Below are 25,823 nucleotides of genomic sequence, written 5' to 3'. Positions count from 1 at the left end.
GTTCTCTGCAGATACCCATTTTAGGATATTTCTTAGGCCTTGAATCATCTAGAATGAACTTGAACGTTCGGAGTATGAACACTCCTCTGTATGAAGTTGCCTTATATAATTAGAGTTTGAAAGATTGCAGCAGCAATTTTATTTTATTATTATTGATGTAGATGAAACTATTGTTCCTCTTACAGTGGTTCTTGTATACCTTGATTCTTCTGTTGTTGTGGGCTAGTGCAATCTAAAGCAAAGAAAAAGCAAGGAAAAGAATTTTTGTTTCTTGATTTTGTAGGAAGAAGGAACCATAGGGTGCTTTTTTTCCCCTTCCAAATCTAGCTAGCTGTCGGGTTTTATATTTTTTCTTTGCAAATAACTGCAAACAATTTTACAGACTGCAAATTAAAAAAAAAAGAAAAGAAGGAAAAATAGATTTAGTAAGGTATTGGCTGCCACTTCACTGCACTTGGTTATGTAGATTTTTGAAGTTTTTTATTTTCTCTGTAATCCCATTATTTCCACTACAAGACTGAGGATTTATAAGTCTATATAGAAACAGTGTTTAAATTTCTGATACAGGGTTGAGTTTTACAAAGTAAAATGACAGAGAGGTGAGAATTCTCAAAGTGTATGTTAGAAGCATGGGGAGATGGTATAGATGATTTCAAATAAAAGAAAATTTAAGAACTGAAACCATGGAACAAAAAAGATTTTCTACAGAAAGGTAAATGGCAAAGTGTATTATTGTATATTGTAGAAGTAAAGACAGTAAGCAGGAAAAATTAATTTCATCTGTCTGAGTAATAATGGCGGAGGTACGTGCAAACCCAAGATCTGAATGAGAGGATATACAAAATATATTAGAGATACATATATACCACGTATATATATAGATATATATGTGGTATAGTTATGCTTCATTGCTAAAATAGAAGCATATTTTAAGTGTGGTTTTCTGTGGCCAAGTCTTTTCTGCCCAAAGTCTTGGCTAATTACCAGTTCATGTGATCTGAAAGGACTGCTGTGAAGAGACTGAATGTGCCTTAGAAGTCAGGACTCACATTTTAAACGCTGACAAAATGGAAAAGTTATCAACAGACTGCAGGGAGAAAGATACTGCCTTAGCCATTTCTAGCCAGAGGTTCAGCTGAACCTTGAGAAGAACTTTCACATAGTCAAGGACGGTGAAGTATTAAAGAGATCAGTTAGTGAAGCTGCAGGGCTTCCAGAGTAGAAGGCATCTGAAAGTGAGTCAGGCAAACTGGACAAGCCAGTCTGGATCACAGATAGAAGTCCTGCTTTGGGGCAGAGTGTTGGACTAGATGACCTTATTTCAGATTCCTTTTCATTCCACCTTTCTAAGGGGAAGGTGAGAGGAATTACTGAACTTTGTGAAAGTGAGAGAGAAGGGAGTAAAGGAGGATGCAGTAGGAGTGTGTGAAGAGCAGTGTCACAGAAGAGTGAGTTTATCTGCAAGAAAAAATGTTTAGGCTAGAGAGAGGTGTAGAACAAAAAAGTTGAAGACAGGGCAGTGTCTGGGTGATTGCAGCATCCCGTCTTCATGGGCCAAGTGGTGGTATTAGCAATAAAAAGGACAATTTTGGGAAGAGGGCAATCATAATGGTTGTTGCTTAGCAGGGTATGACTTCTTATCCAAGGAAGAACATGCAGTATTTTGAGCAAAAACGAAGGTAGTGAGAGCAAACTCCATGATCCGAGGTTCATTTATGCTGTATCATAAACTAACAGTACACTAGTTTTTCAGATGAAAATAAGTTGTTCTTAGGAGTTAATGATACATGGTTAAGCATTCATTGTTCATAGCATTCTATAATACTGTATATCCTGTGGTACATACACTAGAACATATACCTTTTCAGTAATCTTTGTAAATTATAATGAAATGCCAACTGAGGTTAAATTAGATTTGGACAATATAGATGTATGTTAATATTGCTAGATATTAATGCTTGGGTGATAATGTTCTAAATTAAATGTTGATCTGACGCTCCATGACACTATGTCATTTCTTTTGTTCTAATTTATCAGTTGCGGCAAGTTCTGGAACACTTGTCTCAGCAGAGCGAAAGCCAGTATCTTAAAATCCTAACAAGTCTTGCTGAAGTTGCTACAACAAATGGTCACAAACTACTTAGGTAAGTGAGAGGATCATAAGTAGGTTGACAAGCTACCTGGTGGTTAGTGCCACTTAGTAGTTTTAATAATCTAAACTATCTGGTGCTGGACACATGCTGGAGTAGATGGATCTTGAATCTGATTCTGTATGACAGTACCTGTTTAGATCACTGTCTTTACAAGGACTTCAGGAGTGAAGTTTGGTGTCCTTGTATAGCTGCTGCCACCTAGAAGCTTGAGTTGCAAAGTGTATTTTTTGTTTGGTTAGTTTGGCTATGGTCAGCTTTAGGAAGCAAAGCTTTTTAAAAGCCTGACTTGTCAGTCATTCCTTACCGCCCCCCCCCCCCCCCCCCCCCCCCTTTTTTTTTGCTTCTCTTCCACATCGTTACTTCTCTGCGTGCTTTCTTAGTATGTTTCAGGAGAATTTTGTTACTTCAGATGCTTGTCTCATGTTTGCTGGCTGTCATTGCCTTCCCTGGCTATTAATATATGTAAGACAAAATTTCATGTACTAATGCACTGTCTCAGCAACACAAGAAGTGATTACTTGGGGAAACACATATAATAGGCAGGAATATTTTCCTAGTATGCTTTCCAAGTTTTTGTGGCATGTGTTTGAAGGAGTTTGTGCAAAAGGCCTCATCTGTGATCTCTTGGAACACCATTAACATTTTACTGTTTCCAAAAGGTAGCAGAATTTGCTCTAACCTTTATGCTTTACTAGCAGCTAAGCAAATCTTTACTGAAAGAGGTCAAGAGCCTGTAAGTGTGAGTGGAAGTTCCTTAGTAACTTGTTCTAGATGGCTTTTTGGAAAAGAGGTTTAAGAGTGTTCTGTGATATGAGGTGCCTGGCAGCATAGGATGTAGAGGAATACGACTTTGAAAGCCTTTTCTCAACTGGGGCTGGGGTGCGAGGAGCCCGTCAATTAGAGACTAAATATATTCTTAGTTCTAGTTGTTGCTTTTTTTTTCTTCCCCATCAGTCATACTAAATTTGATTGGAGCTTGTAGATAGCAGGCCAGAACTCCTAGACAATGCTAGGAAATTCTTGTTCTGATGGGTGTTCATCTTGATGAGCAAGTGTAGAAGACTGAAACACTTCAGGTGTTTGGGGTTAAAGTGCATAGACACATTAATGACATTTTGTTGCTGCAAAGATAGCTTTTTTGAAGAACTTTAGCTGTTGATGGGCTTCATTGTGCAATCAGCTTAACTTGTAACACATTCCTTTTGTCTCTAGACTTCACTAGAGCCAATAGATCTTCCACAAATAAACAATGATGAAGTGTAAAACCATTCTGCAGGAAAGGGTTTCAAATTTGCTTTATTTGGGGACATTTATCAGAAGTCATGGCAGCAGTATTAGATCATATAAGGCAGTATTTGTTTCTATTTAAGTATCTTCAGAGATAAATTAAAGAGATTGTGTGTTTAATTTGATTTATTACTGTTATTGCTCCTCTGTACTGAGCAATGCTTCCTCAGTATGGGTGTGGAAACAGTATCTGTGTGCCTGTACTGTCTCTGAATTTAAGCCAGTATGTACTCCTCTGCGGCTGCTTGTGGGTTGACTAGTGGAGGCTGAAGACAAGGTGGGAAGCTTTGCATTGTGTTGGATGAGCAGGCATTTCCAGAGATGTCTGTGCTTTGGGTGTCCTGTGGACCCTAACTGTCCCACTTCTCTTTGGTTCTTTGTACTTTGTAATATATCACAAGGGAAATGGAATTATTTTCTTTTTCTGTTGCAAGCTACAGTTTCACAAAACTGTTTCTCTGTTCTCTCCGATTCTGTTCCCTGTCAGAGGCTTCAATATCTGCTTCAACTAAGTATTTCTGAGTTCCTTTATTACTAAAACCAAGGATGAATATAGACCCTCTGACCTTGGGCCTCTTTCCTCTCTTCTCCTCCCAACAAATAATGTGTAAAATGCACTCTGTACATGAAATCCTCCAATAACTGTACTCTTACATAGCTGAATTAGTATTATCACTGTTAGTTTTCTGGGTGCTAACCCGCAGCCGGTTGCTGTTGGGTTTGTTTGGTTGGTTCAAGGGTGTCTAAAGTTGTTTTTTGTAATGCTTCTAGCAGGTAGCCAGGATTGCCACCAAGTTTCTGCCTGAGGACTTGCCTTGAATACCAACAAGGAGCTTGTTCAGTTAGCATTACCTCCATCATCTATTTCCTCTTTCCAAGAAATAATTGTAGTGTGATGTGACTTGGTCTTGCTGGTGCAGATTGGGCCTAGCTGAATGTTTACAAATGTGCTAGTAAAAGCTTCAGTAAACTATTAAAAGCACCTGAAGGTGTTCCTTTGTATGTGGGTCCTCTTCCTGGAGACCAGGAGATTTAAACTGAATTTCACCAGGAAAACACTGCTGCTGAGGGATGATAAACCTCAAATCAAAATGTTTGGGTTTTCAATACTTAAGTTAACTTACTGTATTCATAGATTCTTTTGATATATAAGCAAAGATTTTACAAATGCTAATTTGTGGCTGTGACCAGAGCATCTGGTAATATAATTACAGCATTTTAGTCAGGGGATTTTCTTTTACATGGTTTAAAAACTTAATGTTGTTAATGTTGCACTGTTTAACTCTGTGTTTCTTTCATATCTCCATTTACTGAAAACCTCTCTGGTTTGTCTGTTTAGATTGTGACAAGAAATTCATACATTGTGTATCAGTTTGGTAAAATTCTTAGTATGTGGCTTTTAAAAATTAACATTACATTGGCAGCCATTAAAATGTAGTGCTGAAAACAAACAGGTCTTTTGTTTTTACCCATACCATTCACAGAGAGAGTGAGGTCATGATAAAGGTACTATGATGTTACAACTAGTTATGTTACAGATTTGTGAATTAACAGACTCTTAATTGTATCAGAGGTTTACAGCATCCTCTAAGACGCCAGTTCTCTGGGCTATACCAATCATAGTTAGAAAGTGTGCTTTTAAGTTGGCAAGTACTTTAAGGATAGAAATATGTGCTTGCTTGCATTTATGAGTAGAGTTCTGTAGAAAAAGTTTTAATTTGCAGTTTTTGTTATATGTTCAAGACAGAAGAATTCTTACTACTTGAGTTTTAAGGAAAGAAGACAAAGTTGAATTCAGTGAAGATGTTTTGCTTGTACATGAACTCACTAATATCTCATATTCCACACTGACCAGTTCAGTTAAGAAGACATAAAACTTTTATTTATTGGATAAATAAATAACATAGTGGTGCTTTTGTGTAGATGCTTTTAGATGATGTTCCTCCCTAGTAGAAAAAGTGGCATCTTTATCCTGATCCCTTGTCTGTTTGAGGTAGTTAGTGGGCATTTAGGATAATAGCTAGGTGGGGATGCGCTGTGGCAGCATATCTCATGATCATGCACTTTTACCATTAGAATGCTATCTTTTCTGGATTGAAAAGCATTTTCATCTGGATATCCCAGTTTGTTTTATATGTTTAGGTCCTTACTGTAGTAAGCTGAACTTCTTACCAGCAGGTCATAAGAAGTGTACATGTGTGTAAAACCAAATGAAGTATTTTACAAGACCTGGAATTTGCTGTTCTTAACTTCGCTTCTTGTTAAAATTATGAGTACATGTTAGTAAAATTATAGTGCTCATATTTGACTTTTGGTGCTGGTGCAGGAGATGAAAGTTAAAATTCATTAGGGTTTAAAGCTTAGGGTTTTTTCGGCATTGTGTGTCAGACCCTGCCATTAGATTGCTTACTCCTTAATATAGTAAATTGTTTCATCTAGGAAAGAAACTTAAATATTCCATTTTTTCCCCCAGCTTGTCAAGTAATTATGAAGCTCAAATGAAGAGTCTCTTAAGGATCGTGAGGATATTTTGCCATGTCTTTCGCATTGGCCCATCCTCTCCCAGTAATGGAAATGACATGGGCTACAATGGAAATAAAACTCCAAGAAGTCAGGTGTTCAAGGTCAGAAAAGTATATGATGTTGTTAGGAAGATAGACGTTAAAGAGGTGAATTTCACAAAGCATGCATTCATTAATCAGACATCTCATGAACAGGAAGTAAGTTTGGTTGATGTCCCTATCCCTTCTTAAGTTAAGCCTACTTCTTTCCTCGTCCTTATTTTTTTCCCACTGGATTCATTTAACCACTGATGTACATATCATCTTATGATTTCTGTTTATTTCTTATTTAATGTATGGTTTATTAGATGTTGAAAGTTTAGTTACCCAATTGATTTTCATAAACTTTGGTTTTATTTCTACTATGTTATTTAAGAGTGTAGTAGTCTCAAAATGTGGTAATATAATAGATTGTGTTAATGTAATTTCAGAATTATATTTGGAGATTCATTGGGAGTTATGATCATTCAGTTTTACCTAGCTTTACAAGATAAATGGAAATAATTTAATTTTTAATCTGTTCATTGCTTTCACTGTGACCATGGCGTGTTTTCCCTGAGTTGTTCTTGAATTTTATTATTACATGCTTTGAAACATACTAGCTTACTACTGCCCTTGCAAGGTTATTGATTTATAGCTGTTTTCAAACACTTGCTTTAGGTGCTTGCCATTTAGATGTTTTATTTCTGAAGGCTTTTTTTATATTTGTTGGGTGAAGAATCCCTCTGTAGAAAATTATAGCTTACCTTTGTGTGGAGCAGTCCCGGTTTCGTACACACCACTTAATGTGCAGTGGGTATATAATTGACATACTATTCAGAGCACCTAAACAAAAACTGAATGACTTTTTAAGACAGAGCTTTATCAACAATGTCATGAAAGACGATACCCTTAATTCCAGATATATTTAGTTAAGTAGCTCAGTTTTTGTTTATATTTCTTCTCTTGGAAAGAAGGAAAGCATTAGACTATTTAGAAAACAAGCACAAATGTTTGTTTTTCTGATAGCAATACAGTTTTAATAATGAAATGATTTATATAATGACTATAAACTAGTGCTTGAGAATGAAAAACACTGTGGTTAAAATATTGTACAGTGTGCAGTGTAATAACTGTCTTTTAGTTGCTCACTAAAATATATTAGATTGGCACATTGTGAGTTTAACCAAATTTCCATTTTCAAAAAACAAAGCCCTCCACAAATCACAAGAATAGTTTTATTAAAGACAGCATTTTCTAACAGTTTTAATGAAAAATGATTTAAACTTACAAGGCCAAATAACAAGCAGATGTTAAAAATACAGGAACTATCTGCAGTGAGATATTCTGCTACCTTATTTTCTTTAAGGTTTTAGGAGTAGCTGCTCTCATCTCCTTGCATTTTGTGTTTGCTCATAGCCCCAAAAGGAAACCAAAAAAAGTGTTCAATGCTTTTCAACTCCAGATCATTTCAGAATTCAATATAAAACAAACAAAACCATTCAATTGCAAATTTTGAAGGAAGTTGTATTTCAGCAGAATCACTTATCTGTGTGCCCCAACTACTCTGTATGCTGAAAGAATTGTTTCTCATGTAAGTATGGAGTTAATTCTTGTGCAATAGACATACATTACACAACTGGCATGGTTGTTCCAGAAAATACCAGTAATTCTTAATTGTGTAAAACCAACATTTATGTTTTCTAATAAATGAGCAAAATACATACTACTGTTACATTAGCTAACAAAACAACAATTTCAGGGTTATTTAAAAATATTTATCGCTATTATTTTAATTTATTTTAAAATTATTAAAAAGGAGGTAGCTCTTCATTAGGGCCGCTGCCGACTCTGTGATTCTTTTAAAGAGTGATTTAAATTTCAAACTCAAAAATACAAAACTGCTGATGAGATCTTACTCTCATTTGGGAATGATGCACACAGGTCTGGCAATGCTAAGTAAGTCTTCAGTCTTCAGTTGTGGTTGTTAGCCTGTGCTTTGTTGAATTTATCGTAACTGGATAGTGGGAGATCAGACACAGTGCTGAGTCAGTTGGGTGACTTCCTGTTCTCTCTTATTTCTGCTTTCCCTTTCCTTTTCTTTTTTGTCCTTTCCTTGAAAACATGGTTGTGATGGTCCCTTTTGCCTTTTGGGAGGAGGGAAGAGAAGTTCCCTATATCTAGATTATTACAGTGGTATGGAGGCTACTTGAAGACCTGGCAGTTGTACATCTTCATTGGTACCAGTACTTGTGTGTGGGACATGCAGGTCAGTGCCAAAGAACTCCTCTTCTGGTTTTTGTTTTATTTGAGTTTTGTTGAATATAGGCTGTGTAAATGTTTAGTACAGGCTATTAAGGAAACCACAGAGGTTGGTGCTCCAAAATGATAGTTAAATCTGTATTAAAAAAGTCAACATAGAACTTAAAGATTTTAAATTTGAGGTCTGTATTGAAGTTGGAATTTGCTGCTGATCTTACAATTCAGTTGTGGGAATAAATGTTGTAGATAATTTGAATTTTGATAGAGGTTTTATGGGGAAAACAAGTCTCCCAGGCTGCTGGTTCATGTCCCATGTGAGGAGATCTTGAATACTTTCCAAAGCACAAGAAAATCGTACAGGTCACCCCCACTTCTCTGAATGCTGTTTATTTGAGTGAGTGAAGACCTCTAGATACTGTCTTTCTTTTACTGTATGGGAGGCTAATGTGTTGTTCAATACTGCCTTTTTTTTTTTTCTTTTTTTTTCCCAAGAATGGAACTAGAAACTTATCTGGAGAGGAATGAGGGTAGCAGTGATAGGAGTTCTGTCTTGCAGTACACTTGTGCGTTAGGTGGAGGAACATTGTCAGGCCTTATCGCATGGTATAAGGCATTGTTTCCTTTCTGTCTGAACACACTCCTGTTAGGTCCAAATAGATAATTTGCATGACAACCTTTAAAGATGTACTTAGTAACTCCTTTTAAGAAGCTGGTGTAAAAACATTGTTTATCCAATATAAGAAATGAAGAAAAACTTTCTTCTGACTTTTTTTCTTAATGTTGTATGTTGAAGTTTTCTGTTTTTGTGTACTGATTGAACTCATTGTGAAGAGTTGTCACTGTAATCTAGCTTGGAAGGGATTGAAAATGTGAGTGTATCTTGATCTAAGGCTACTGAGGAATGTTATTGCTTGGCAAGGACAAGAAAGTCATAGGGCCATCTTTGCTTTACTCAGTTTTCTGTATGTAATTAATTACAGGCCTGGTCAGTTGAGGCCTATCCGAATGTTTTAAAAGTGGAAACACTAGCTAATTAAGATGTGCAGTTGTACTGATCTTGCAAGGAACAAAATAGTCACCAAATTTCAACACCCACTCTTGAAACAAGTTACTACTAACTTAAATGAGATCTTACCAATGAGGAACTGTATCAATAGTAATTTTAACCAGGTTTACATTCATCACTTTTCCATGTATCCCTCTACCAGTTGCTGTTCAGTGTGATCACGTAGTAGGTAAACTTGCTGCAAAATCTCTCTGTCTAGTTGAACAAAGTTCAGAAGCCTGTAACATTTTTCCTTTCTTTGAGATACTTTTCTAAATGGAATTGACTTTTCTGCTGTGACACAGTCACATCCTGGATTAGCAGTCTTATGCGCTCTGTGTCTTAAAAGATTAGCTATCTCTCACCCGGCCAAAGATTTTGCTCCAATGTTGCAGTTTGAGTATGGGTTTGGTTTCTAGTGTCTTTCTTTCTAGATGCTGAAGAAGGGATCTAGAAAGCATGCTAAATCCTTGCATTTTGGAGATGAGGTGTGCAGCTGTAAAAAGCTTGGTACTCAATCAAGATTCAGGTGTGTGATTCCAGAGAAACTTTTCTGAAGTGTGAGATATGAAAACTGAAGGTTGAGTGGAGGTTTCTGTTTAATATGTTGTTCATGGTAAGAAATGACTGAAGAAAGCTGACTTGTAGATTGAAAAAATGTTGCTAATGGTTTGATTGAGTATGTCCATATTACACTTGAAAAGGTCTGATCATGGATGCTAACTTAAAATGCTGATAGCCATGGATAGATACAGAGGTAGTGGGCAATATTTAGAGGAGTGCTTTATATTCTGAAATTAAACTAGAAAGCAAGTGAAATGTTGAAGTCTGTATGCTTATCTATACTTTTGTAAGAGTTTGTGATCAGAATCTGTGGAAAATTAGCTTTGGAAAAACTAGTTGCAAAAGTTCTGAAAGGCATGCTAAGTCTGTGGGGAATAAAAGATAAAACACAAGGTATCAGTGGAAAAATGGTGTCTGGCAAGGTAATAATTGAAAAGTTTGGGAGAAGAAAACTATGTGTTAGTATTCTAGTAAGTGACTACCTAGTTTCTTGTAACTTACATGTTGAGAACACAACTGCATTTTAATTCTTCCATATATTCAGTGAATCATATTTTCCATTAACCAGTTTTTCTACATTATGTTTTGTGGTGAAAGTCTGCCAGGTAGGTCTTGGAAAGAAGCTAACTTGATCCTGGATGGCAGACATTTATGTAGAAAATGGTACCTACACTGGAGGTATTCAGATCACCATTTAGAGAAACGTGGTCACTAGTAGTACAAGAATTAAGTGAGTGTCATACAGTACATTGAGAAAAGCTTACCACTCTTAGAGATCAGGTTGTCTTTGCCCAGAATTCTTACTGGGGAAGAATGGGAGCATGGTGGTAAATTTTTTAATGGTAAATTTCAAGAATTTTTTTTATATACACAGCTTTTACGGGAAGTAATTTATTGTGTATTGAGAGTGTGTCACTGTGAGATGCGCTGACAGCACTCTAGATAGCGTAGACTTCTGGTAGTGTGCTGTGAATAGCTGTTAATTTTTAAAGGCAACTTCAGAAGATAAGAGCATAATTTTCTGTCTGCTAAGTCTTTGAATGCTTAATTGGTGAAAAATGTTGATGCAACAGTAATATATGGGAAAAGGAGTGCATTTAGAAGTTCAGTCTTTGGGAATGCTATGAAGGACTTGAGTCAGAATTGCCTCTCCATAGGATGCATATACTCACTAGACGGTAGTCCCCTTAAACACCATTAAGGGATAGCACAGTCAACCCTTGCATTTTTTTGAAATGCTCATAAGAAAGCCACAGGTATCTCAGCCCGTTCTCTCCTCTGTAGTAGGTCAGCACCTCAGAGCAAATGCATAATGATGGAATTGTACCAGGTTTCAATTATATTGGTTTTAAGCTGGTGGTAGTGAATAAAGAGCAACTTTGTGTCCTGGTTTCAGCTGGGATAGAATTAATTTTCTTCTTAATAGCTGATACAGTGCTATGTTTTGGATGTAGTATGAGAATAATGTTGATAACACACTAATGTTTTAGTTGTTGCTCAGTAGTGCTTACCTAAAGTCAAGGACTTTTAGGTTTCCCATGCTCTTTGCCAGTAAGCGAGTGCACAAGAAGCTGGGAGGGAGCAGGGCCAGGACAGCTGACCCAGACTAGCCAAAGGGATATTCCATACCATAGAACGTCATGCTGAGTATATAAACCAGGAGAATTGGCCGGGAGGGGCCGATTGCCGCTTAGGGGACTGTCTGGGCATTGGTCTGCAGATTGTGAGCAATTGTATTGTGCATCACTTGTGTTGGTTTTTTTTTTTTTTCCCCACTTGGGTTTTGTTCTTCTCTCTCCTTCTCCTCTTCACTACACTTGTTTTTATTACTATGATTTACTTTATTTCAATTATTAAGCTGTTCTTACTTCAACCCATGAGTTTCAGCTTTTTCTGATTCTCCTTCCCGTCCCGCTGGGGGTAGGGGAGAGTGAGTGTCTGTGTGGTACTTAGTTGCTGGCTGGGGTTAAACCACAACATTTTGTTAAATAAATGTACAGCTGTAAAAAATGGATATGTGATTCTGCTGATATTTTTTTCTGTTTCATAAAGCTAGATATTAGTGACCCTTACCCTGAGACATCTGGGGTACTATCAAAATGAGCTATATGAGCTTACACTATGCATAAAGCACATCTTACTAGTATCTGCATGATTCTGAGTCTCAGTGGTGTTGTCTGGAGTATACTCCATGTACCTCATAGAGGGACCTTCTTTGATCAGTGCCTTAAAGAACTACACGTTCTTACTCTGGAAACTCAGTGTGCGTAGTATTGTTTCTCTGCCTGACTGCTACAGTCAGGTAGTAGTGTGTTATGTAACAACCTTGAGGTCAGACTCTGTTAAATAGTTCAGTGTTTTACTCTTTCTAAATTATTTTATCTTTATTCAGTCTGCTGCTTGATTGTTTTCCTTCTATATGAAATTTTCTTTGTGCTCTGTGTCTACAAGTACATAATTTTTTGAGTGTTTGACTCATTGCTAACATAACTTCTAAAGGATCATTTAAAGATTGTAAATGTGCATTTTTATTTGCCTTAAGAGGATTATCACGTTATTAATATCTAATGTCAACATGTTCCTTTTTGGTCTGTTTTTGCATGTGTTTATTGCAGCCGCTGGAACTGCTCTGGCATTCTCTAGATGAATGGCTTGTTCTTATAGCCACAGAGCTGATGAAAAACAAAAGGGACTCTGCCAACATTACTTCTATTTTACTAAAGCAAAAAGGACCAGATCACCAGGATACTGCTCCTACGCCTTCCTTTGCCGCTGTAGGAACTGAAGGCAGAAAAGAGCTATCTGCTGATGCTGGCGAGTTGAAAACGTATGATGTTGCTGGGAAGCAGGAAGCTTGCACTGATTGCCAGGATGTTATCTCCATGACAGCAAACAGGCTAAGTGCTGTCATTCAAGCCTTTTATATGTGCTGCTCCTGTCAGATGCCTCAGGGGTAAGGAGAAGATCCTGTTTGGTACTTAAAATTTACCATTGTGAAATCATACATGCTTTCTTGGAAGAATGTTGGTAGTGACCAGGTGATACTAGTAACAGTCAAGGGTATGCTTTTTACTGCTTTCACTAGTTCAATTATTTGAATGCTTTTTTTCCTGGCTTTAATGGCACCAAACAGCACAGCAAATTTTCCGTAGTGCTGCTGCCTGTGAACATAGATGTGTTGGCACATATTTTGTATTGAGTGTCTGAGGGCCTTTTGTAATCATGTGGGATACTTGCAGGTAATGTAATTTTGATCTCTTGAAACTTAGCTGTTCTTGCTGTTGGTTCTTCTTAATGTGAAATTATCTCTGAATTTAATGTGATTATCCAACAAGAAGAGCTGTAAGCTCAGAAAAAAAATGTGACTTATCTTGTGTATGAAAATGACAGCTGTGGCAAAACTTGTTTGGCTATATTACAGAAATTTATAACAAGGAGAATTAAATCTCAAATTAATACTCACTTGGAATGTCCCAGGTTGGCAAACATAATTTTGTGTGGAACAGGTACTACAGCTTAGGTAAAATGTAATACCATTAGTTTCTGATTTAAAAAGAAAAAAAGTGCATCCACTGTAAATGAGGTCTTTGTCCAAGATTATTATGGATAGTTGTGAACTTGCAAGAAAAGGATCCTTTGACCCTCTTGAATGAACAATTAGGCAAGTATGGTGTATTACAAGCTTCCTGAGGAGCTTAGAGGCAAGGTTCCCACTACATGACAACTCTTGGTTATTCCCAGCCACTGTATGGGTTTTTCTTTCTCTGTCAAACAGAGTGGAATAAAAACTTTCAAGTTGGCCAGTACTGTTTGTCTGGGGCACAATCCTCTGTGGACATTCTGGAAGATGATTTGGGGATCAGCGTGTTCCACAAGCACCTCAATACTTTCACTTTTAATTTTACTGTACCTTGAAAAAGGAACTGCTGTTTAGCCATTTCCCTCTATCTCCATCAAACCTTACTAATATAAAATGCCAGTAAAGTACTATTTACAGCAGCCAAATGAATAGCAGAAACATATATATATATAAAGTGAAGTACATTTTCCCTTCCATCAATCGCTGTACAAAAACTCAGTTGGAGAGGTGACTGTCTCCCTGTGTCCAGGTGACTTGCTGATGGGCCCTTGCCCAGTGGGTCTGTCCCTATGCATAGTTTACACTAAAGGTTAGGGACAACTCCCATGGATACTACATTAAGTTTAACAGAGTTGTTACCATAGAAGACAGGAGAGTAAGAACTGCTTTGATAGTGACTGGGAGAACTCCCTGGGATGCAGAACAGTAATGCAGAGCACACCTGAATTCTGTGTTGCTGTAGGGCTTTTCAGAACTGTGTTGAAGTACAAAGACTTACTTTTTTAAATGAGGTTTTCATATTAATAGGAGTAAATGGCACAACAGTGTAACTCAGTACTGCTGTCATCTTCAAATAACATTTGAAATGATAACAAATGACATTTTCAGACAAAATAATTTAAAATGGCTCAAACTTTAGATTTGAGTGTCTTTATGTTTAATGGAGGAGAGTAAACTGAGCTCATAGTTTTCCATGGTTCCTAATATTCATACAATAGATGGCATTTCATGCTGGTTAACATCTGAAATATTAAGGTTATTTTCTTTCACTTGCTGTCATTGATTTTCTTCTGCAAATGCTGGTATTTAATCTAGACATTCTTTGTTAGTATAGTGAAATACAATGTTCCAAGATTTCAGCATCAAAACTGATGAGTGGTTTAGGTTTTTTTTTTTTTTTTTTTCTTTCTTTCTTTCTGCTATTCACCATATGTTGCAATTTACAGGTAGAGAGAGTTAATTTCTTTTCAGGTTAGCCTCTTTTAATTGTTTAATACTTTTAGATCATCTCTCAGACCAGAAGTGTGTTTAAAATGTTCATATTTGGTCTCTGAAAGATTTTGTTTGTTTTTTGTGGGGCTGAGGAGAAGGATATGGTAAGACTTTTTCCTTCAAAACAGTAAGGGAGAGAAGGAAAATAGCTTAGATTTTATATAAAATGAGCAGCTCTTGTCTAAATTGTGGGGAACAGGAACAGTTCTAGGATTGCTATCCTGGACTTTTTAAAGTACTATTTTTCACAGCCTCTCAAGGCACCTGATGAGAGGATTTTATTCTTGTTTGCAAGTATTCATTAGCTTTTGCTGAAGCTAAAAGACCTAATTAAAAAATTCTCTTTTTTAAAATGTGGAACATAAATGTAAATAAATGGAGTAAAACTTACACCCGTGTTAATCCTTCCCTTGTTGTCCAGATATGTATGGGAGAGAAAATAAAATTTCATACTAATGTATGAGACACTTGCTCGGCAGGTAATTTTGTTATTTTGCACAGCTGTTAAATATCACCTTGCCCTCCATTATTAAGTTTGCCAAGTCTGTAATGTTATTTCTTCCTGGCTCTTTTCCTCACCACAATTTACAAGGTGCATGGTGGGAATTTTATACAATGAACAAGAATATAGAACAATGAGAATATTGTGTATATTGTGCATATAATATCAATCCTTCCATGTATGTGCTTCCAGTGTATTGAAAGCTGGAAGGATTCAATAGAGAAATGTGTATGTCCATTAGTTTAAGCTTTTCGTGTTCATATAGTTAATAACATGTAGTGGTCAGGTTGCTTGGACTTCGTAATTATTGACATTTTTGCCTTGTTTTAGTTTATTGTGAAATCTTAATGCTGCTGAGTATTTAATTTCATGATTGAGTAGTTAAACATCAGTTTCTATTTGCATAGTATTTTATTAAAAAAACCCACAACAATTTATGTAATTCACATTCCTTTTAATTTCATTAACCAAAAGCATCTTATGATTTTTGAACAGGATGACATCGCCTCGTTTTATAGAATTTGTCTGTAAACACGATGATGTCCTTAAGTGTTTTGTTAACCGGTAAGCTTCAAGAAACACAGTATTTCTCATTTCTCCGCTCCCCCCCCTCCCAAAAAAAAAATATAAAAAATTAACACTCCTATTTTTTTGTACTGAGTTGCATTTTAAGGTTATTGTTGTGACATATGTGCCATATGCACTTTAACGGTCCTGCCAAATTCAAAGGAATGTATATTAATGATTCAGAGCTCTGGCTTAAATGAGCTCTTCTGCATATGTAAGTGATCCTTTTGTAAGATTCTGATATTTCATGAACAAAATCTCTTTCACAGAGCAACAGAATAATTTCCTTAATGGATTCTTTCCTCATCTTTGTTCCAAATAAGGCCTTCCTTTTTGAGGCAGATGAAAACTTTCAGTCTTCCTCAAAAGTGTTATACTTAATGACTTCTTAAAGGAGTCTAAACCATCTTTGTACATTTGACTGTTTTCTAGAGTTTCTCTGGGACTACCTAGTTTATAATCTTGCTTCTGCCTGCATTGCTGCTTGTAATCCTCCATGTTCAAAGGTAATATAATATAATTTGGAAACAAGAGTTGGGAAAACATTATGAAATAGAAGAGTCTGTTCGTACTTTTCTGTTTGACTAATAGCATTGTCTCTTTATGAAGGCTTTGTGTATCATGAAACATTGTTAGATCTCTGACTAACAGGCCTCTAACCTAATTTTTTTCTTTTTTATATTTTTTTTTCAGAAATCCCAAAATAATTTTTGATCACTTTCATTTTCTTCTTGAGTGTCCTGAACTAATGTCCAGATTTATGCACATCATAAAAGCTCAGGTAAGTGTCTGGAGATGCTAAGTTACAACTTCAATGAATATAAAGAGGGTGTTTTGTTTAAAAATAATATTTTTTAAAAAATCCATTTGTGGAAGATGTGGCCTCCAGTGCTTCTGAATCTGGGATGTTGAAAGATCAGATTAAATGGACATGGCAGCCATCTTTCTCTACTTGTAATTCCTTAAAATACATGTGTAAGTCTTATTTGCGATGACCAATGTTAAATGTCTTACAAGTCCAACTTTCAGTTAAACAGACTTAACTTTCTGTTACTAAATCTGTTCGTGCACTTCTAATAGACTGAGCTTTAAAATGCTGTGCTTTTTTCCTTAATTGACTTACGTTTTGAGACAAACATATATACACCACTATTAGTTGATTTGGCTATAGTTAAATACCAGCAGTTCCTTCAGTGAAACATCGTGTTGTCTTGTTGCCCTTTGCTCTGTTCCTGTTGTTGGTTTGGATTTTTTTTGTTTTGAATAAAATCCTGATGTCTTGCATAACTAAACTCACTTCTCAGTTTAGCATGTGACATGAATTCAAGACTAAAGAGTTACTCTAGGGAAGACTAGTGTAGTTAAGTGGAAAAATTAGCGAGCAAACCCCCGTGTGAAAGTCCGCTGCCTTACCTAACACTCTGTTGAGCGTTTGCCATGTTTTCATTACTTATCTTTAAAAGCTTATGATTGTCTACATGTAACTCTGGGATAGAGCTGTGGTTTTGTTCTATTACAAATGAAGATGGTCTTTGGGCAATAATGAGTTATTTGGAACTCATTTGTTTAGTGCACACTGGTTTACTTTTCTTTATTCTCTATTAGAAAGGTTCCTTACATTGAACTATTTTAGTCAGAGACAGAATTTGCTGAAAACAAAGGTAAAAATCCTGTAACCAACCAGAACACTTCCCCCGCCTAGTATTTGTGGAGGGTCTGTTCCAAAAGCTTTATTTAGCTGTGGACATTACTGTGCCTTTGTGTTTTAGATATACATTGTTTTTCATAATCCATTTTCATTTTTAGGGCATGGTGTAGGTGTGTTGTGTACTTACTCTTTGGTTGAAATGTGTGTTTTTGAAATTCATTATGTATAAATAATGAAGAGACTCTGAGAACTGACATTGTTAGATAACTAAAACTACGTGCTGCGAATATGTGAGAGAGGCCATACTTGTGTCAGATCTGTCTCAGAAGAACTGCAAAATGTCAGTCTAAATACTGAGTCAAGCAAGCTATGACTTTCTCACCTAGGAATTGTTTTGGCAAGCTTTTGGATCCTTTGGGCTGTTTTTTATTGCCGATGAACTTTACTACAAATAGGACTTGCTTTTATAACTTGTGCTTCTGTGTTCAGTTGATAATAAGTAGTGTTACAGAAGCCAGTGACTTCTAATCTAGATCCCCCCTGCCCTGGGAGAAGTTTTGTGCTATTTTTCTCCTGTGTGGTGAGCTCCCAATAGCTATTTCTGGAAAACTGGTGGTCCAGCCTTTCTGCATACCAGACTTCAGCAAGTACTCAAGGGCATGTCTAGTCCTTTCCTCTTCCCAAAATACTGTGTAGTGTATTGAGGTAGCACCAAGTAGGTCTCTGCACATCTCAAAACTTGAGAAGTACGCGTAACCATTTTCCAGTCATGCTTATTAGAGAAGAATTGTTCAGTTGAATTTTATCTGTATGATACAGTTTACCCCTTGTTTTGTAGCCATTTAAAGATCGCTGTGAATGGTTCTATGAACATCTGCATGCTGGGCAGCCAGATTCGGACATGGTGCACAGGCCTGTCAATGAAAATGACATACTTTTGGTTCACAGAGGTATTGTGTTAAAAATGGAGTTAGTATATCTTTGAAGTACATTGAAATATAATGAATTAAGGTAAAAAATTAATTGGTGGTTTGTATTTAGATTCTATTTTTAGGAGCAGCTGTGAAGTTGTGTCTAAAGCAAATTGTGCAAAACTAAAGCAGGGGATTGCTGTGAGATTTCATGGAGAAGAAGGCATGGTGGGTAAAACTGCATGGTTTTCCTTTACAGTATTTATATATGGAAATATTCTCTTTCACAAGTATTGTTTTGAACTAAATCCTAATTTAAAATAACTTTTGTACTTTATTAAGAAATATGTGATAACCCAGCATAACTGTTTGTGCAGTAAAAGTTCTATGTGCTAATATGTTTTATTCTTTTGACGTGCAGGGACAGGGTGTGGTGCGTGAGTGGTTTGATATCTTATCCAGTGAAATAGTTAACCCAGATTATGCATTATTTACTCAGTCAGCTGATGGTATGTCTTTGCCTTTTCTTTCCTAATTTTTAGGGTGTCTTCTTTTATAAAAGCATTTTTGTAATCTGAGAAAAGTCTCTTGGTTTCAGAATATAAGATTGTTACTTCTTAAAAGCAACACTAATAGAACTTACCTTTTATATATATATAAAAGTGATCTATTAGTTGTATGGTTTTTATAACTATAGATGAAATATTTTTCTTATTTTTAAGTTTCCTTGATTTTGTTCTCTCTTTTGTAAGAGGAGGGTGAGATGTTTGTTTTAATGAATCCATGCTATTTCTGCCTGGTTGTAGAGGGACATAACTTGCTGGGAGCAGTACAGAAAGTGTTTTTCTTCTGCATATGTAAGGGAACTGTGGTTGTATTCCTTTATTTCCTTTTAGAAACCTACAAATTCAGTCAGTTAATTTTTGTGGGAAAACCAGATGTTGATCTCCACAGATCTATCTTGTATTTGACTACATGTCTTTTGGGTGCTTCATATAAAGCAAATCTTTATCAATAAAAGATCTGACATCATCCTCAGTGATAAATGTTTTGCTTTCTACCTTACAAAGCTGTGGGAAGTGGCAAGGAATTCAGTCAACAGTAGAGGCATAGGTTAGTCCCTGAAAGTTAAAAGGGAAAGTTCAGGGCTGTCTGTTTGAGGCGGTCTTTTCCAAGGAGACCAGGCCTGGACTGTCTCCTTTCTGCATCTGGCTGGAACCAGATGAAAGGAAGTAGATGCATTCTGATCCTTTCTTTGAGCGTGTTCACAAAGTTGACAGCAGCGTGGCCCGTTACAGTGAGCAAAAAGTGCACGTAGCGATATAGTAAGATGGATGGCCAAGTTTAGCAGATCGTGGTTGCCCTTATGTTGATGATGATTATTTCAGAGTGCTTAGAGAATGGCTAAGCAGTATGGTTGCAATAATAGGATGTCATTACATTCTAGTAGTTTATTTCCGATATCTTTTTTGTGCAAATAGATATCCCCAAACAATCTTCTAGAACCCCAAAATAAACTCTTTCACTGTTGTCAATGCTTAGTGTATATCATAAATACAAACTTCACTTGAAGAGAAAAAAAAAAGTCGTGAAATGTGATAATATTTTTGTTTTATAGGAACAACTTTCCAGCCCAACAGCAACTCTTCTGTAAATCCAGACCACTTGAACTACTTCCGTTTTGCAGGCCAAATCCTGGGGTTAGCTCTCAATCACAGGCAGCTGGTGAACATCTACTTCACAAGGTCATTCTACAAACATATTCTTGGTATGATTTTATTAAAATCCTGTTTGAGTCATAACAGTCATCAGAGCAGTAAACTTTCTCCTTTTTTACTTTGTGTGATAAAAGTGAGCAAGTCTTGGAAATTAATGTATTGCTAATCTTTTATGTACATCAGAGTCACAACATAATATGGCAGTAATTGCTAGTCCAGTCTGAGCCTTTCTTAGGAACTGTTATAGTTGCAAAATATAGAAATACATTAGCAAAACTACGTGGGAATTTTATATAGTTAGCAACTTTTAATCAAATAGTTAGTCTTCGAATGAATCTTACATTAAAACCAAGAAAAACAAGGAAGGCATCATTAATCTGTCTAAAACATAATAATATAATTTAGTTGTCTTTAATGTTGCTGACTAGGAATGTCTGAAAGGCAGACTAGTGCGACCAATCGTTTTTGTGGTATATGCAGTTCTTTGCATCACAGTTGTGAAGTTCATCTGTCTTGCCACATAATGTCATTATTGAGAAATGAAAATAATCATACCATACATAATTTAGGATGGACTTAGAAAGTTGATAATGTTTATGAATTCCAGCAAAAATCTATCAGGCATTCTTTATTATGCCTGCAGTTCTTCAGTTGTGTAATGTTTTAACAAGGTGAATCCATATTGTTGTGAAAGCTCCCTGTCTACTCACTCCAGCAAATACTACCTATTTCCTGAAATAGTGTTTCAGAACTAATGCAGGTTCATCCTGTCTCTTTCCTGAAGAGTGTTGATTCATATGTTTACTGTAGCATTGAAGAGGATTGGTCAGAAGTCTTTACGAAAATGTACCTTTTCTTTTTAATAGAGAAGGACTGCTGTTACCTGGTGGTATCTGTGGTCTAGGGCTCTTCTCTGCTCCTCTTTGAGAACCTTTGTGCTTCTTGGTTGCTGAACATGATGCCCCTGTTCTGCATTGTCATGAAAAGCTTTTTCTCTTGCATGACGGATGTGATGGAATGGTAGATTCCCTTTGCATTCCTGTTACTCCTCCACGTATATAAATACCTTTGCTGTTGCATGCAAAATTTCCTTTGAGTTTAAGCACTGTTCTTTAATCCTCTTTGGAAATATAAGATAGCGTAGTATCAGAGGTTTTATTTTCCTCAAGAACCACTCCTTACTTTGAGACTTAGCAAGGTTTTCAAGGAATTGTTTGCACCTCGTTCTGTTTTTCTGTAATTATTCTTTCTGTGATGTTTGCTGAGTTCAGGACATAACAACTCTTCACTTCAGATTTACTGTTTCTCTTCCCTGACAGTGTTCAGGGAAGACTGTTGCCATTTGGTGGAGGCTTGATCATCTTAGTCAAGGTCATCTTGACAAAGAGATGCATTTTACGTCTCTCCCTCAATACTGCTTTCTGCTGCAAGAGAGTGACTCTTCACTGGGCAAGAGGACAGGCAGTCTGAAGCAGCACCATGTTGGCAATGCCTCATCAGGCTTCCCTAATTATTGATCTTCACATAGGAAAGCAGTTCCAAAGTAGACATATCTTTGTGTGGTACAACTTGGTGCTGATTTAAGAGTTGGCCTCTGGCATCAAGAGATTCCTCTGTGAGCAGAATGATGTTCACAGGCTAATCTCCATGTGATGTATTCACAAATGAGAAAAACTTATTTTTCTGCTGTTCAGTGACACCTTGAGAATAGTCAAGTGTTGCTCTTGTCACCTTTTTTTGAAATGACTACTGATGAATTTGGGTTCTTTTCTAGTTTGACTTATGATTATGTACTGGATTTATTTGTTTCTGAATTGACAAGATGACCTATTGTTTCCTTCTTTTTTTTTCCATTTTGCTAGCTTAACTATTGCGAATCAAACAGCAGTGAGAGTAGTCTGTTAATAAGATCTCATCAGTCCCTTTTAGTAAAGTAATTCTGTTGAACAGGCATCCTGGAACTCTCTAGAGGTTTGTGTATGTTTAAGTTCTTTAAGTTCAAAAGGTTAACAGGTTTTTATCACTTCTTGTTATTTATCAGACACAGAGAACTGCAAAAGTTACACTTCTGCTTCCCAAAGCAGTTGCTTTTTCTGCCTCACAGTGTATTTATTTAAACCTTTCCAAGGCTTTTTCCCTTGGCTGTGTGCATCTCCTCCTTTCTTGTCTAAGGAACCAGAGTTGCACAGCAGCAGATGTTCCTGAGGGGTTTTTATTTTATTTTTGTTTTGGGTTCAGCTGTCGGTTATGCCAACTGTTGTTCATGCCAAATACAAGTTACTAAGTTACAGACATTAAGATTCCCTTCAGCTACTTGTCAGGCCTTAAGTAATGGAGTATGAAACCTTTGGAAGCCTGAGACCGTTTCCATTCCTTTGGTTTCTCACCGTGCACTCAGATCTTTGTTTTCTGTAGCCTTTCATGTTGATCGCACTGAATCCACCAGTTCTGTGGTAAGACTTCCTGTATCTGAGGAACAGTGTGAGCCTCTTTCAAAGGAACTCTTCTCTTTAGTCAACAGACATGATGTTGAAGTGTGTTAATTAGAAGCTGAAACCTGTATGAAAAAATGTGGCTATTCTTTTGAGACTCAGGTGGGTGCATCACCTTTTTTCACTGTGATGAACTGAGATCTTTCTGCAGTATCTGGTAGGCAAGGAAAGATCACCAACTTGTGTGTTAGCTGGGTCATCACTTAACTAATGTGCTTTATAATATGTTAGATATGTAGCTTGCATGATTATTTTGGTTTGCCGTGATATCAAATATACCATAGGTTTTCATGTTTATTAGGGCTGCACTTTACTACAGATGTAGAACTGAGGCAGAAATATAGTCAGAAATTAATAAGGTCTCTTAGGTTTGTTTTTTTCGAACTTCCTGTCTGCCTGTTGCTTATACAGGGGAGAAGATACTTTCACTAGTACTGTTGTCCAGTTACTGTGTATTTTTTCGAAGGAGCCACTTTGTTTGGAAAAGGAAACTTCTACCTCCAGCCCACAAATACACATAGCAGATAAATTCCTCACTGTGCTATCTGCTGTTAAGCCTCCTCTTTCTCAGTATAATAGAAAATATTCCTTGAAATGGCATAAATAAAAGCGAAAATTAATTTCTGGGTCAGTGTGTTTTGAGGTTGAAGCCTTAAATCCTTGAATACGTACTGAATTTTTCTTTTTCTCAGAGCTTACCTGTAGTATCTTTTTGAAGTTGTGTTGCACAGAAATACCTGTTTATCACAATTATACTAGGTTAGATTTCTCTTCCTTTTCAAACTACAGGTGCCTTAAGGATATAGCAAGAGAAAGATATGTAGTATTTAATGGGATTCAAATTTTGTCTTGATAAATCTGACAGAGTTTCTTTATAACTTTATAACTGCCTGCTGTTGACTAGTATCTGTCAAGCAAATGAGTGAGCTTAGTGCTTTGGTCTCACAACATGGTGACTACGAGTGTAGTCTCATCATAATGCTCCAGGTCAGTTTCTTCTCTGAAGGAGTCTCTGATTCCTACTTTTCGTTCTTCTTTTCCCGCATGTTTTGCTTATATCCCTCAGAGACATCATTATTTCCACATCTCTTATCTGAAATGCCCATATGCTTACTAGTTGTCAAAAGTGAAAGTTCTCTAGAAACTACTGGAGAGCTGTTAGATTTTCTTTGTTGTATTTTTTGAGAGATGACAGTGGAAATTCATTAGTAAATTATCTGTCCCTCTCGAACTGGAGTGTTCCTTTATTTTATTAGAAAAACAATGCCTTACGGTTTGTGTACACACCGTTTCAGTGCTGGTCAGCCCTTCCAGGGAAATGCTGCAACATGTTTGCACTGGCTGCTGACCTATGAATTCTGTGTTACTCTCTGGGGTACTGCAGTTCATAGTATGCTAAGACTTCTACTAATGGGCACCCTTGTGACACATCACAATGCACAGAAGAGGAAGCAAAGAGAGTACTTCTTGATAACTTACAGTTCTCCAAACCTGCTACCATCCTCACCCCCTGCCCCTTCTCTCAGGTATTTATGTGTCTTGGTAGAGGTAAAGAATCTGTCATGACAGTTAAAGTAATTGTAATTTGCTTTCTTGTGTAGTGAATAGGGTAGTTCTCTTGTGCAAACTCAGGGTCACCTTGTTCTCGACACATTTGCTGAAATTTGCTTTGAGCGCCATGTCTGTGAAGGGACTGTAAATAAACAGTTTCTATATTGGATAGAAGTCAGACTTATAGCAGCTCTCTTCTTCATGCTTCTAAATGACTTGTAAGTTGAGTTTGAAAATGTAAAATTCCTAGAAATAATTTTTTCAGCCATATAGTAGGTCTCATAGCAAACATGATTAAAAAGAAGAAAACTGAAAAGCAGAAGTTAAGTACAGAAAGGTTATGTGTGTTTTTTTTTTTCTCTACACTATCACCTCTAACACACCCCCCCCCCCCCCCAAATAATTTTATGGGGGAAAAGATATTATTATAGAGAGATATGATATTTGGGTTTCTAAAAGTTACGTAGAAGATGCCAAGATTTTTTTAGGAAATTCCTTTAACATTGTGTGTTCTGTATGGTTAGAAGCTTTTACTGAAATCTATTAGTGAGCTAAAATTGTGCAAATTCTTGTTGCTCAAGTGGTATGCCATTTGCTTCACTGTGAAGAAACATAAAGAAACATAAAGAAGCTTGATTCTTTAATACTTTTAAAATGTAGTAAGTACAGGTCTGCTCTAGAGAGTAATGGTGAATCCCTTTTTCCCTTTTCCTATTAGTGCATTATTCTGGTTTCTCTCTAGAGGGCAATCTTCTACCATATATTGATTTGGACTGCTTTTTGCTTTATCCTATTCATTTGAGGGGTTTTGTCTCTATTTTTTCTAGGTATACCTGTAAATTATCAGGATGTAGCATCTATTGATCCAGAGTATGCAAAGAATTTGCAGTGGATTTTAGATAATGATATCAGTGATCTGGGTTTAGAGCTGACCTTCTCTGTTGAGACTGATGTGTTTGGAGCAATGGAAGAAGTGCCATTGAAGCCAGGGGGTGCAAGTATACTTGTTACACAGGAAAACAAGGTGAGTATACAGGTTTATTTAGAAGTTGATAGTATAAGAAAAGCAATTGGACTGACTTTCTGGATAACTGGAAGCATAAATGGTATACCTGTTTTGAAGGAAATACACAAAAGAGTTGCCAACACTCTTCTTTCTTATCCTAGCTTAGCATGTTATAGTACTATTTAAAGTCTTTGTAAGTGTTCAGGTTTGAGGTTCTTCTTTCTGTGACAGAACTTTTGGAAGGAAAATAGGATCAACTTTAACCAGGAAGGTTAAACAGTAGCAATTGCTAAAAGTAAAATTGTAGGTAATGTTGCAAAGTGTGCTGCCTGCTAGTGCAGTCTATGGCACAGGACTGCTCTACTTTATCATACAAATAATTGACAGAGCGAAAGGCTGCAGGAAGCTTTTTCAGCCATTTGCAAGTCATGTGGTGAGTATGGAAATAATCTACCTTTTAAAATGTAATATAACAGCTTGGAAGGTCCCTGAATTCTGTGCAGCATTAGTTCAAAGGCAAATATGGAAAAATGCAGCCAGACTTCGAAATTGATCGAGAAATTAAGGTAGTTATCAGTCTGATTGAATTCTGCAGTTTCCAACTAGATAGTTTTGAGTAACTGCAGGAGTGTCATGAGTAGACCTGCAAATTTTTGTATCATTGACTCTTTCGATCCTTATATCTGCTTTGTTTCGTGATGTTCATTTGTGTTGAGCTAGCCTAA

The 25,823-nt window shown here is 36.6% G+C and overlaps 1 protein-coding gene across 3 annotated transcripts in view; it reads left to right on the top strand.

Moving 5' to 3' along the window:
- Positions 1–25,823, top strand: part of HACE1 (HECT domain and ankyrin repeat containing E3 ubiquitin protein ligase 1) — a 53,885-nt gene that overhangs the window by 16,320 nt on the left and 11,742 nt on the right. For 2 of the 3 annotated variants that reach the window (XM_037391372.1, XM_037391374.1), the window contains 10 exons: positions 2,038–2,144; positions 5,914–6,160; positions 12,467–12,804; positions 15,701–15,769; positions 16,466–16,553; positions 18,259–18,370; positions 18,462–18,559; positions 18,753–18,840; positions 19,950–20,099; positions 24,920–25,116. In XM_037391372.1, the coding sequence (XP_037247269.1) occupies positions 2,038–2,144; positions 5,914–6,160; positions 12,467–12,804; positions 15,701–15,769; positions 16,466–16,553; positions 18,259–18,370; positions 18,462–18,559; positions 18,753–18,840; positions 19,950–20,099; positions 24,920–25,116 (1,494 nt within the window). The remainder of the gene's footprint in view (positions 1–2,037; positions 2,145–5,913; positions 6,161–12,466; positions 12,805–15,700; positions 15,770–16,465; positions 16,554–18,258; positions 18,371–18,461; positions 18,560–18,752; positions 18,841–19,949; positions 20,100–24,919; positions 25,117–25,823) is intronic. The other variant, XM_037391373.1, reaches the window with a different exon arrangement.

Source organism: Falco rusticolus, chromosome 6 (assembly GCF_015220075.1).
Source record: "Falco rusticolus isolate bFalRus1 chromosome 6, bFalRus1.pri, whole genome shotgun sequence".
Lineage (NCBI taxonomy): Eukaryota > Metazoa > Chordata > Aves > Falconiformes > Falconidae > Falco > Falco rusticolus.
This window is presented reverse-complemented; position numbering and strand designations above follow the sequence as displayed.